Source organism: Leopardus geoffroyi, chromosome X (genome assembly GCF_018350155.1).
Source record: "Leopardus geoffroyi isolate Oge1 chromosome X, O.geoffroyi_Oge1_pat1.0, whole genome shotgun sequence".
NCBI lineage: Eukaryota > Metazoa > Chordata > Mammalia > Carnivora > Felidae > Leopardus > Leopardus geoffroyi.
This window is the reverse complement of record NC_059343.1, coordinates 41,378,414-41,391,267: the sequence shown is the minus strand read 5'-3', so window position 1 is coordinate 41,391,267 and position 12,854 is coordinate 41,378,414. Positions and strand designations below refer to the sequence as shown.

Here is a 12,854-nt window from a genome sequence, read left to right as displayed (position 1 = left end):
AAAATACTGTGGGAGGGCCACACGCAGGGGGTGGGGCCCAGCCATTCTGTATACAGAGATATTGCATTTAAAAAATGAAAACCTCATTTAAAATAATTAAAAAACAACAATGAATGAAACAAACAAAAAAAGGCCCACACAACATGAGGCAGGTGGGGCAGGCAGGAAAGCAGGCAGGGGAAGCCTCAGACCCAAGGCATTGTCACGTCTTGTCTGAGTCGAGATCCCCAGCCTGGGCTAGCTCCGGACCCCTGGCTGGCCATTGGGGTAGTGGTCCTGGGGGAGGGGATGATGGGAAGGGGGATAGGCCTGGCCTCAGTGTGGGAGGCTGACATGGCCATGCTGTCCGCCGGCAACTACCGAGACAGAGAGAGACAGACATACAGACAGACAGACAAACCAGGCGAAGGAGCGATGAGAGCTTTGTTAGCACCCAGCAGACAGGCCAATGGGTGGGTTGACAGGCCAATGGTCGGGTGTTTGGACAGGCAGCAGGGGACATGTGGGCAGGCGAGCATGAGTCAGGCAGGTAGGCAGGCAGCAAGCAAGGAGGATACAGTTGGGGGCTGCCCTGTGAGGGGGAGTGGCATCCCTCCAGCTGCTGCCTGCTGGGGCCTCGGTCTCTGGCTTAGAACTCGGTGTCCACCACGCGGAAAGCTGGCCTGCCTGCAGGGGAAAGCAGAGCGGATGGCTGTTGGTGGGTAAGCAGGTAGGTGGCCAGGGCGGGGAAGAGGGCAAGGGCCACACCTACCTGAGTCAGGCATTGACGAAGACCGAAGGCCGGCCTCCTTTTGTAGCTGGATCTCCTTTAGTGCAAATATGGAAGTAGCTGTGGGTGGAGGACAGACAGTGGGAAATGACCCATGGGGCCAGCCAAGGACCACCTCCCACATAGCCCCATTGGGGGAATTACAAAAAGCTGTCTTGTCTTTGAGAAGTTTGACTTTTTCATCTGTCATATAATCCTTATACACAAACCAGCTACAACCAGAGAAAATGGAATATGGGCTATTACACGAAGAAGTCAGTAATTCTGTCAAGTGTGATAATGGTATTGCAATTACCATCTGTTGAGTCTAGGTGATGGAGATGGTGTTTGGGATTTGATTTAGATTAATCCAGTGGGGAGATTCAGGAAGTGGGCCAACATTTTGAAGGTAGGATAATGATAGTTATTAAAAAACCTCTTAAAGATACATGCTGAAATTTATAGGTGAATGATATATCCAGGATTTGATTCAAAATAATCAGAGGGAATACAGATAAAATCAGATTGGCCCAGGTGACTCACTCAGTCGAGTGTCCGACTTTGGTTCAGGTCATGATTGTACGGTTCGTGAGTTCGAGCCCCCCATCAGGCTCGCTGCTGTCAGCACAGAGCCCACTTCGGATCCTCTGTCCCTCTCTCTGTGCCCCTGCCCTGCTTGCGCGCTCTCTCTCAAAAATAAATAAGCATTAAAAAACAAAACAAAACCAGATTGGCCACGAGTTGATGACCTGCTAGAGTGCTTGGGGACTTGTTATTGGGTCTAATTTTATTTATTTAATAATTACTTATTATTGACAGCGCGCATGACCAAGTGGAGGAAGGGGCAGAGAGAGAAGGAGGGAGACAATCCCTGGGCCACTGAGGTGCCCCTATGTATTTATTTTTTAAAGTAACCTCTACACCCAACGTGGGACTCAAACTCACAAACGCCAAGATCAAGAGTCCCATACTCCACCGACTGAGCCAGCCAGGCGCCCCTAAACATATATAATTTTAAAGTGTCCATATGAAAAAGTTTTTTAATCAGGTATAAAAGGAGAACACCACGTGTGATTCTGTTTCTGTACAGTACAAGGATGGGGAAGACTTACCTATGCTGTGAGAAGTCAAACTAGTAGTAACCCTTGGCAAGGGGCTGGGAATAACTAAAGGAAATAAGAGGGCACTTCGGGGGAGCTTCTCTCATCCTATTTCTTGACCTGTATGCCAGTTACATGGGTGTGGTTAGTTTCTAAAAATTCACTGTGCCATATACTCATGACCTGTGCGTTTCTCGGTATGTATTTTACAAGGAAACGTTTGCTTTAAAAAAAAAAAAAAAAAGAGGAAAATGATGTTACGTCTATTTTCACGTATGTTAGAAAATTCCCGTGAAAGGTAAAAAGGAACTGAAAACTAAATAACTTGTAATACACATAATATGTCATATGTGTGATCAAGGGTGTGCCCCGCACAGCCCACCCAGCATCCTGTTCCCCACAGGTCCCGCCAGCTGCACTCACTGTCAGGAAGTTTGTGGATCCGCTCCCCCAGACTGAGGAAGAATGGATGTTTCATGGCATCCTCTGCGGAGATCCGATTGCGACCTTCAAACTGAGTGGGAGGACAGGCAGGGGTCGGGGGGGTGGGGGGGGTGTATTGACCCCTTCAACAAGTAGACCTCTCTTTTGCCCCATCCCAGACCGTACCCCGGGAGCTCCCTGTCCCCCTACACCTAGAATCCCCTAGCCCCCAAGGCTGGTCTGGGAGGGTGGTCTCACCTGCAGCAGCTTAGTGAGGAGGTCAGCCCCGTCGCTGTCAAGTCTACCGCAAGGACAAGAGGATCTGCTTTAAGTTGAGTTTGGGCACTCCAGCCCCTAACACCCACCTACCCTCCCACCCACCAGCCTCACCGGGGTGCATGGCTCAAAAGGGCCTCGGCTCGATACTTGGGGTAGTTGTATGTCTTAAATTCTTCGTTGGACAGAATGCCTGGCCACGTCTCCTCAGTTGGGGTTCCTGGCAGGGAAGGAGAATTACCCTAAGGATCCACAGGGCATCCCTAAATGTCCCCACAGTTCCTAGGGCTCGTTCCTCCTCACCTAAGATACGGAAGATGAAATGCAGCTGTTCCTCCACCGTGGAGCCTGGGAAGAGGGGCCGGCCTGTGGCCATCTCATAGAAGATGCAGCCCACACCCCTAGGCAGGGAGGGCACAGTGAATAGAGAGGCAGTTGGCTGGTTGGCCATTGTGACCAAGCCACCCACTTCACCACATGGCTCCTGCCACACTTCCACCTGTCCTCACCACATGTCAATCTGGGTAGAGTAGTCTGTGGACCCAAGCAGGATGTCGGGGGGCCGGTACCACAGTGTCACCACCTCATTGGAGTAGGTCTTCGTTGGAATTGACTTGGCCCGGGCCAGGCCTGGTAGGTTGAGAGAAGGGGCAGCTGGAATTGAGGAGGTCCCGGGCAGCCTCGGGGAGAGCACAGCTGGGACTGAGGGTGTCCTAAGCAAAGCCTGGAGAAGCTGAAGGGGACTGAGATAAGGCAGTCATGAGGAAGGGGGAGTCTGAGAGGGTAAGGTGGGGCGATCACTGGGAAGAAGGGGGAGGCCAGGGTACCAAAGTCGGCCAGCTTGAGCTCTCCTCTCTCGTTGATGAGCAGGTTTTGGGGCTTGAGGTCTCGGTGTAGCACCTTCTGCCGGTGGCAGTAGGCCAGGCCACGAAGCAGCTGGAACAGGAACAGCTGGGGACCCAGGAAGGGCAGGCAGATGTCAGAGAGCATCCAGCAGCCTGACCCCCAGCAGACACTGTTCCCCCTCCCAAACACAGACACTGAGCCCAGAGCTTTATCTCACAAAAGAGGACAAGGTCCCAATGCCCTCCAAGGGCTCCCAGCAAAAAAGCCAAACGGGAAAAGTCTGTTTCAGGGAGATTTGTGGGGTGGAGTGGGTGAGTGGGGGCCCCCTTGTGCCCCTGCTTCCTGCCCCACACCCACTTTCACGTTGTGCATGTTGATGACGTTCCCACAGTCATCCAGGTACTGCTTCAGGTCCTTGTCCTGAGGACAGAAGAGGAGACGGGAGGAAAGAGGGCCACATCCCATGGCTCCTGGCCATCTCCCCACTCCCCACCCCCACTGCCCCCCAACCTTACCAGGTACTCAAAGACAAGGGTGAGGGACTTCTCCGTGTGGATAATGTCATGTAGCGTGACGATGTTCGCATGTTTGAGGTCCTTGAGCAGGGACACTGCAGGGAGCATGGGGAGGAGGGGATGGGGGAAGAGTCAGGGCCCCACCCACCCTCAGGGTAGAGGCGAAGAGGACCAGACAGGGACAAGCCCAGGGTTTCCTTCTTTCCCTGTGCAGCCTGAGGTGGTGGCTCATAGCCACTGGCTCTATCCCACCCAATGCCAGGAAGGGGTGGCTCCATGTTCCGGATGTGGACACTAAGGCTCAGAGAAAAGTATGGAGCAAGGACCTGGGATTGCCACTCCAGGCTTACAGGACACTAGATCTTCACAACCTGTTTTTGCTTTCCAGAAAGGGGTTTTGCGTCAACCCTCAGTACAGAGGCCTGCAACTTGGTGCGAAATTCACTTTGCACACATAACTTCTACACAATTCAAATTCATCCTACGTGATATTCTGACTAGAAATTGTTGTCAAGTAAACCAGTGAGCACTTTCACGGGTGCTCTCAGACCCAAAGCGAACACCCTGCTGTATAATTCTTGGTCTTTTCTCCAAACGGGAACAGATTCCTGGTTACCTTGATTATCATCTAGATATGTGCATAATGGGCACTTTCGCGTGAAGCCCAGAGTGTCAGGAGGGAATGTCCCAACCCCCAGTCCCTGTTCCTACTACAGGGTGTGTGTGTATGTGTCAAGAGGTGAGCCTGGGAAGCCTGGGACAGCCTTCCTGTGTGTCTGTACCTTCCCGGATGGCGGTGCAGGGTGCCCCTTCTTCGTGTTCCAGTCTGATCTCCTTGAGTGCCACAAGGTTGTCCGTGAGCTTGCTTTTGCCTTTGTAGACGGTGGCATAGGTACCCTGGTGTGTGAGGACGAGTGACAGGAGAGGAAGCTGCAGGAAGTTCTCACTGACCCCCATCCCCACCATGTGCCTGACGATGGTCTCTCACCTCTCCCAGCTTGTCTAGCTTGATGTAGGTCTCCAGTTTCCCAAAGCCAATCTCAGACTGTGGGGTAAAGGGGCAGGTTGAAGAAGGCTCATAGGAGGGGACAGAGGCGGGTGGGCAGTGAAAGGAGGAGAGGACAGGCACAGAAGACACTCACCAGGCTGACACGGCGGAGGCGGCGGCTGAGGGGCTTGTCGAAGATGGGGCTATTGAGGGTCAGCTTCTCAAGGTAGCCCTCAGGCAGCCGGATGTCGGCTGGTAGTGATAGGCGCTTGTTGATGTCCTAACAGGCAAGATGGGTGAGAAACGGGACCATGAGCTCCACCTCCCCACATTTAACCCTCTTTTCTAGCCCCACCACCAGCCAGACAGGGAGTTAAGCACCTCAGTGGAGATCTTGCGTGGGGGATGGTTGCGCATGCGCACCCTCACTGGCGACTGCACCTCATCGGAGGACGTGGCTGAAGCCTGGTCACTTTCCCCATCAGACCCCATCTTCAAGTCCTCGTGTACAATTTCTGGTAGTGAGGACAGGGGGAGGGCAGACCAGTTGAGGGCTGAAGCCCCAGGACACCCCCTCCTCAACGTAACACAATCCCCTGATCACACACGTACACACAAACCCCCAGAACAGCCTAGAGTCCCTCAGGGAGAGGGTGGCAAGGCCCAGGGAGGTTCAGACAGGTCAGGACAGGTTGAATGGGGGATGGGGGGGGCAATAGTCAGCCAGTGGAGCACCCTGTTTCAGGGGTGAGCTGAGACTGGGGATGGCCCAGGACCAGGAGGCAGGCAGCGGCACAGTAGCCAAAGGCCCTGAGAAGGCAGGCCCAGGGTAGGCAGGCACCAGTAGGCCTGAGGGGGGCCATAGCAGAGCGCAGGAGAAGGGCAAAGGGAAGGTTGGGGGCAGCTGCAGCAGGCAGGGCACTCTTCCTCCCCGAGGCCTGGGCACAAAGCCAAGGAAAGGGGCACAGATAGAGAGAGCGTGTGCGGAGAGGATAGCAGGGAAGGGGGAGAAAACGGGAGAAAGGAAAATGGAAATAACACAAATCTAAGGGGAACTCGGCTGGGAGGTGGCACCTGGGGACCAGTCTGGGGGCAGAAGTGGTCAGTGGACCCACCTGGTGCAGAACTGAGAGGGCCCCGTCCAGAGCGAGGTTCCCCAGGAGCGGCACGAGTGGGTACCTCTCCGAGGTCATTGCCGCCACCACCCCCACTCTCATCCAGGCCTATCTGTTCAGGGGCACCATTGGTCTTGTCCACACCTCGGCCCCCTCGGAGTGTCATTGACAGCTGCCGCTTGATCTTCTTCATCCGATCCATGGCGACCTGAGCAGGGGGTATAGATGGCAATGGATCCCACATTAGCACTTGGCCTGACCACCACAGGCCCCCTAAAACCCAAGGTTTACTGAGGTATACTGACATGAACTTGTGTCAGTATCCACCCAACCACTGTGGAGCCCTGGAACCACTCAGGATTCCTGTAAACCTGGCATAGATACGGACCTTTGTCAGTGCTTGCCCACCTACAGCCAGCCCCTGGGTACCCTCTTCCTAAGTAGCACACCTGGGTATTGAGGCCTGGGTGGCTGGCTGAGGGTAAAGGACCAACTGGTGAAGTGCTGGCCCGTATGGGGGCAGCCTCACTGTGGGAGCAGAGGCCTCCACAGCAGGCATTTTCAGGTGTGGCGGCAGAGATGTACCCATCTGTAGATGGGGCTCCGGGCTCGCCCAGGACCGGGGGGCCACTGATACGGCCCCGGGCACGCCCGTGGAATGGCATATTCCGCCGGCACCAGCCCCACATAAGCCCCAACTGCCTAGGCAGAATGCTCCCCACAGCCACAAGGACCTTCGCGGCGTGCCCAGCAACCATCGTCACGGTGATTGGTGGACCACCCCACTGGTCTCCCCAAGTGAGGGGTGCAGAAGAAGGGAGTCCTACCCAGACCCAACCACTGGCTAGGGTTGTGGAGGGGGGGTGCTCAATGCACACCAGCTGTCCTGAGGACTGCTCGCAAGGTTCGATCAGGTTGGGACCCTATGGGTCCCACCCACATTTTTACAAGCCAGGTCTCATTTCTCCTCTAGTTGAGAGTGCTCATCTCCCTTATCACCCTGAATAAATGTCCCAGTCCTCAAGGGTGGCCCATAAAGTCTTACCCTATTCATCCCTATTATCTCTCTGGCCTCATCTCCCCTTCAATCATTGCTAGTTGCTGTTCTGCAACCACACCCAGCAGTCCCACCTCAGGGCCATTGCACAGGCTGTTTTTCCTGGAACCTGGAAAACCCTTCAAAATAGGTCATTCCCTCACCCTCTTCAGACCATTGCTCCAATATCACCTTTTTCATGGATAACCCTCCACAAATAACCCTATTTAAAATCTCAACCATACCGAGCTCCCTCACTTTGTCAAATCATCCCCCCAGCACTATCACCTCCTCAGAAATGACACCATCTACTTATTGGTTTCTTTATTCTTAACTGTCTGTCTCCTCACCGCCATAACTAGAAGATCAGCTCCGCCAGGGTAGATTTCTGTCTGTTTAGGTCACGGCTAGATCCTGAGGACCTGGAACAGTGACTGACACAGAGTAGATGCTCAAAAAGTGCTTATGGCAGATATTAATGAATGGGGGGCTGAGGGCCTAAGACCAATCTCTACCAGGATGGGCGGGGTAAGTCTCTGCTATTCGTGAATAACTCCAGAAAAGGTGGCCCGGGGACGCTGGCATCGGCAAGATGACCTAGATGGGGCTGCTGGAGGGAACAGGGCCACCAAAACGCTTAAGCTGGCCTTCTTCTGCTTCCTCCTGGGCTCTAGGCCAGCAAGGTGGGGGAAAGACCTGGCCTAGGAACCATCTGGACTCGCAGCAGGGCCTAAGATGGCCCTGGGCCCAAGGGAAGTGGAGCTAGATAGGAGGTGGGAGGATGAGGCTGGGGCTGGATTCGAGGAGAGAAGTGGGTCATCTGTTACCTTGAAATCAGGTGCTTACCCCAGTGGTCCCTATACCTTACTTTCACCTGCCTGACCTCACCACCACCCCCAGGAGGGGAAGAGGAAGCAGTGTAGCAGAAAGACCCCAGTAAAGAGGATGAGGTCCGTTCAGAGAACCCAAGATAACAACAAAAATCCTGAACCAGTAGGCCAAACACTGGACCTGAAGCTGAAGAAGAAGCATGGCCAGCCCCCAAAGGCAGTCTCGCCTCCATGGTACAAATCCCCAGTTGCTTTGCCTGTTGTGGCAGGAAATGGGGGATCTAGGGGCAGGGGTAAGCAGGACTGGACGGAAGATGAAGAGGGAGCCACAAGGAGCCATGGGTCCATGACCTCTAACTGGAAACTCCAAGGGCTGGACATGTTCCAGAGTTCAGTTGTTTTGAGGATTTGAGGAAGACGGGACACAAAATCTGTGTATCATGCAATATTCCCATCAGGGGTGCCCTGGGCAGACCTTTGTGAACAGAGACACTTGAACGTTAATATACAGTAAAACTTTTAAAGATTATTATTTCCATTTTCTGAGCTTTTTAGATCCCAGAAGAGTGAGGGATGGAGCGAGAAACTAGACACACAAGTCCACTCAAAAAAGGGCATTTTGTCCTTCCTGACCTCCGAGGTCACACACCCATCCTCGGAATACTCTCACACCCAAGGACACTCATCAGCGCACACCACACTGACCACTGAGGACACAGTCATTACACTCTAACTCCCACAGAAACACACCATCCTCATCTGGTTCAGACCCCCATAAGCACACACTGGACCCTCAAGTAGGCCTCGCAACATTTTAACTATCAGCACCTGCAATTTCCCCACTTATTTCTAACCCCCATCAGCATACGAAGCCCCAACAGAGCACAAAACTCTTAGCATACGCTCGGACCCCTCTAAGTTAACTCTTACTGCCACATTCTTGGGCGCCTCCCAGGTCCAGCTGCCTGTTAGCTTCTCCAAAGCACTCACCCCATTAACACACTGTTCCCCGTGCATGATTCTGACCCCTATTAACATGCACTTGGGACCCTCTGTGGCTGACCCACATTAGCACTCACTGGACTTTCACAATGCCCTGAATCTCATTAACACAAAGTGAAACTTGCCAATCCCTGACCTGTTTTTGCCCACACTCAGACCCCTCCACAGCTAGAACCATCATTAAACACACATTCTGGTCCTCCCACTACCCTGTGCCCACCACCTCCCATCAGCACAAGCTGGACGTTCACTTCACCCTGACCTCTATTAGCACGCACTGAGCCTCACACACTGTGTGTCCCCATTAGCACACCCTAAACCCTCACTCAGCCCCATTCTCCAGGGATACACAAACACACTGCTCTATAATGGCCTGACCCTCATTAGTGCACACAGGTCTTCATTCAGCCTGGAGCCTCATTAGGACACAGCCCTACATGGTTCTAATCCACTTCAGCACACCTAGACCATCACACATCCCTACTCATTTATTTCTTTTTGCTTGAACTCCCGCACAGCTATAATGCCTGTTGGTTCACACTTGAATCCCTTCACAACCTTCCCTGATCCTCCTCATTGCACCCCACGGACCCTCAACACACCCCAGTCCCCTGTGGACACAAGCACACACTGTCTTCACAAGGTTCTGATGCTCACCAGCATTTTCCGGACCCCGTACTGCCCTGGCTCTTCCCCCCAGTGGCACACGTTTAAGCGCCTCCAAGGCTCTAAGCCCATTTTAACGGTCACTAGAGTTTCATATATACCTGTCCCTGAGCGCATCCAGTAGTCTCACATGCCCTGTCCTCACGGACATGGACACACACACACACCCACACACACTGATCTCACACCATCTTGGTCCTTAATATACTGGACCTCTTACAGTGCTAAGGCACTTCCCTCACCACCGTGCCCTCCCACCCCACATATATCCACAACTTCTGATACCCAGTAGCACAGATTCGGGTCTTCCACCACTCTGTCCCCATTAGCATATACTGGGCCTCATCCTACCCAGACCTTTATTACCACACGCATGTACCCTCTACGGCTATGATTGCCATTAGCACGTTCTCAACACTGGACTTCATCCACTACCCTGACCTCCGCGAGCGCTCTCTGGACCCTCACGGACAAATACACAGAATTACCACCACCCTGACGCTCATTACCACACACAGGACTTCAGAGCCCTGATCCTATGAGCACACCTCCTGCTATCTCTACCACCCTATCCCCCATTAACACACACGGGGTCTCTCCACACCTATAACCCCGTTTGTACACCTCAGCATTCCTCTGGCATGCTCTCCCCTATCACACACCCTTGGGGTCCTACACACACACACACACACACACACACACACACACCCCATTAGCACACGCTGGGCCTCAAGCCCTACACAGCGGTTAAGACTTATTATCACATGCTCCGACCCCTCCAAAGCTCAGGCCACTAGCAAACCTCGGGCCTTTCACCACCCATTTCCACACTCTCTGGTCCCTTGATCACCCTGCTCCCAATTAGCACCCACAGGACTGCCCATCCCCAGCTCCCAGACCGGGCCCAGGGCGGGGCCAAGGTCAGGGAGGCCCAGAATGACCCCCCGCCCCGGTGCACTCTGGGAAATTCGCTGGGGGAGGGGGCACATGCCAGCGGTGCAGCCCAGACCCCTAGGCACCGCCCGGGGTCTGAGTTGGTTCTGCAGGAAAAGGGCAGCCCCCACCCCGTGTCTCGGAAACGCGCTCACCGGCGGGGGCGCGCGAGCAACCTCAGCGCCGCGGGGCCGGCGCGGCGGCGCCTGGGGCGGCGGCCCGGGCTGAGGCCGCGCGACCTCCTTCTCCTCCTGTTCGCCGCAGGCGCCCGTCCCAGTAGTCTTCGGCCATGGCTGCTGGGCCCGGGCCGCCGCCGGCTGAGGAGGAGGAGGCGGCGGCGGCGGCGGCGGTGGCTGAGGCGGAGGCGGCGTCCCGCTCAGCCGGCCATGAGCTTGGCCGCTGCGGGCGATGCCCCCGGGCTCGCTGGTGCCGGCTCGAATCCGAGAGCTCACGGCGGCTCGCGGCTCAGAGCCGACCGCTTGCGGAGACGCGGCGGATCCCAGGGCCGAACGCCCAATGGCCCAACCGCCGCGCGCGCCGCGCTCCGCGCATGCGCACGCACGCGCAGCAAAGGCTGAAGTGGGAAGGAGGGGACTCACCTCGGACTGCCTGTACCAAAAGACCCGTCCGCAGCGGGAGGGGGCGCAGCCATTGCGCGCCCACCGGGGAATGTGGCGCCAGCCCTGGAACGGCGCCAGGGGGACGTGTAGAGGTTGTTTAGTACTCAGTTCCGATCTTGCTAGAAGTTTGCTAGCGCCGAAGTGGGCAGCATTCAGTAACCAGCGTGCCGATCACCACTTGGTCCCCCTACTTGGTCTCATTTGGTACATCCCCATGGTGGCAAACGGGACTTTTGCAAGGAAGAAAAAGACAGATGAGGCAGTCTGAGTCCCTTGAGGTGCCTCAGCAGGCAGGAATTTTAAATGCTCGCGAGAAGATGACTTTTCTAGGAGAGGCGGCCTGGAGAATCATTGGCCTTTTAACACCTTAGATAGGACACAGTCTAGCCCCGCCCAGATGTGCTTCCCCCACCTCCCCGCTCCCTCCGCTAGCTCATTCTCAGTGTGAACGTGTGCGGCCCCGCCCTTTGAGGTTGTCGCCCAGCCAATCAGATTTGCCCCCTGGGGTGAGGCTGAGCAAGAATGAAGGGCGTGGCCGAACTGAAGAGGCGTGATTTCACTGTTTTCCTACCACGCCTCTGCCCGGTGTTCATTGGTTCTCACCGCAGGGGGGGCGGGCACTTCTTTTTGTTCTGAGTTCTTCTCTCACTATAGGCCGAATATTCCGCAAGGTAATTGGTCAAAGGAATGTTCAATCGCCCTCGTCCCGCCTCTAGCCCCTCCCATCTCCCTCAGCAAGACTCACGGAGGTGGAGCCTAGGCTGAGAAAAGAAAGGCGGACCTTTAGAGGGAAGGGTGCATTACTGCGCATGCTTGGGACTTTGGGTTGAAGAAGATCTCTTTGCCGCCTCACGCGAGCATTTGCGTATGCACCCTGGGTTGGGTTTTCTTTCTTGCCACCTCTCAACTACCTCTTGCCTGCCAGAGCCCCGCCCGTGGCTCTCCCCAGGTCTGCGGTTTTCTGTTTTATTTATTGGGCGTCTGTTGTGTGTCAAGCACTGCCAACATAACTAATCCCTCAATTCCTCTATGCCTGAAAAACTCCTACACTATCACCTAGCCCAGCTCAAATGGCGGCAGCTTTTGGCAGGCCTTTCTGGGATATCTTTACACTGCACCCCAGCCCAAAGCCAGCTTCCCCGCCTCTTCTGGGCTTCCTTTAATAGCAGCCTTGGTCACACTGGTTAGAGTTTTCAGTAAGTTTCATACTAGCGAGAATTTACAAGGGCATGATGGGAGTGGAAATACTTGAGAGAGGCAAAAGTGCACCGCGGGCTATAGGATCAGGTTCCTCACTTCTCTGACCTCATCCTCATCTACCCTTCTTCCTCGCACTCCACTCCAGATGTATCTCTTTCCTTCTGTTTCTGAATAAAGCAGGCATAATCCAGCCTCAGGGACTTTGCACTTGTTTCCTTTGCCTGGAATATTCTTCTAGATATCCACGTTTCATCCCTTAATTCCTTCCAAGTCCTTGCTTCAATGTCACCTTCATGAAGCCTTCCCTGACTACCCTATTTACAAATGCCTACCTGCACCCCCATCTTTCTAGATCCCCAGACCTGGCTGTACGGACCTTTTTAATGGCACCGGTCAACCTCTTACAATCTACTTGTTGGTCTATTCTGTGTCTCACCCGAGCAGAACAGAACCCCTCCCCCCACGCACATACCCACACCCCTCAAGACAGGAATTTTTAATTTCTTAAACTTTATTTAGTTTGACAGAGAGAGCAAGCGAGCAGGGGAGGGGTAGA

General features: G+C 54.4%; 1 protein-coding gene across 8 annotated transcripts; it reads right to left on the bottom strand.

Moving 5' to 3' along the window:
• Positions 1-405: 405 nt before the first annotated feature.
• Positions 406-11,082, bottom strand: CDK16 (cyclin dependent kinase 16). 8 transcript variants are annotated; one of them, XM_045472500.1, is made up of 17 exons: positions 10,634-10,689; positions 7,398-7,481; positions 6,012-6,219; positions 5,278-5,411; positions 5,051-5,176; positions 4,897-4,953; positions 4,691-4,805; positions 3,909-4,003; positions 3,751-3,813; positions 3,375-3,498; positions 3,057-3,177; positions 2,851-2,948; positions 2,662-2,767; positions 2,530-2,572; positions 2,272-2,362; positions 752-829; positions 406-666 (listed from the first exon to the last, which is right to left on the bottom strand). In XM_045472500.1, exons 2-17 carry the CDS (start codon positions 7,401-7,403, stop codon positions 629-631), a joined length of 1,503 nt encoding a protein of 500 aa, XP_045328456.1. In that variant the 5' UTR covers positions 7,404-7,481; positions 10,634-10,689; the 3' UTR covers positions 406-628. The 8 variants fall into 8 exon arrangements, with proteins under 8 accessions (XP_045328456.1, XP_045328452.1, XP_045328455.1 ...); XM_045472496.1 differs by having other exon boundaries at positions 2,530-2,593; positions 10,634-10,686; XM_045472499.1 differs by lacking the exons at positions 7,398-7,481; positions 10,634-10,689 and adding an exon at positions 11,078-11,082 and having other exon boundaries at positions 2,530-2,593.
• Between the last annotated feature and the right edge of the window lie 1,772 nt (positions 11,083-12,854).

What these genes read in the sequence shown, in the direction of transcription:
- CDK16 (XM_045472494.1), bottom strand. Translation starts at nt 6,676, where the DNA reads ATGCCATTCCACGGGCGTGCCCGGGGCCGTATCAGTGGCCCCCCGGTC. An exon ending in TCAACATGCACAACGTGAAA is followed by an intron (nt 3,499 to 3,750) that starts GTGGGTGTGGGG and finishes CTGGGTCCCCAG; the next exon opens with CTGTTCCTGTTCCAGCTGCT. An exon ending in TTCGTCAATGCCTGACTCAG is followed by an intron (nt 667 to 751) that starts GTAGGTGTGGCC and finishes TTTCCCCTGCAG; the next exon opens with GCAGGCCAGCTTTCCGCGTG.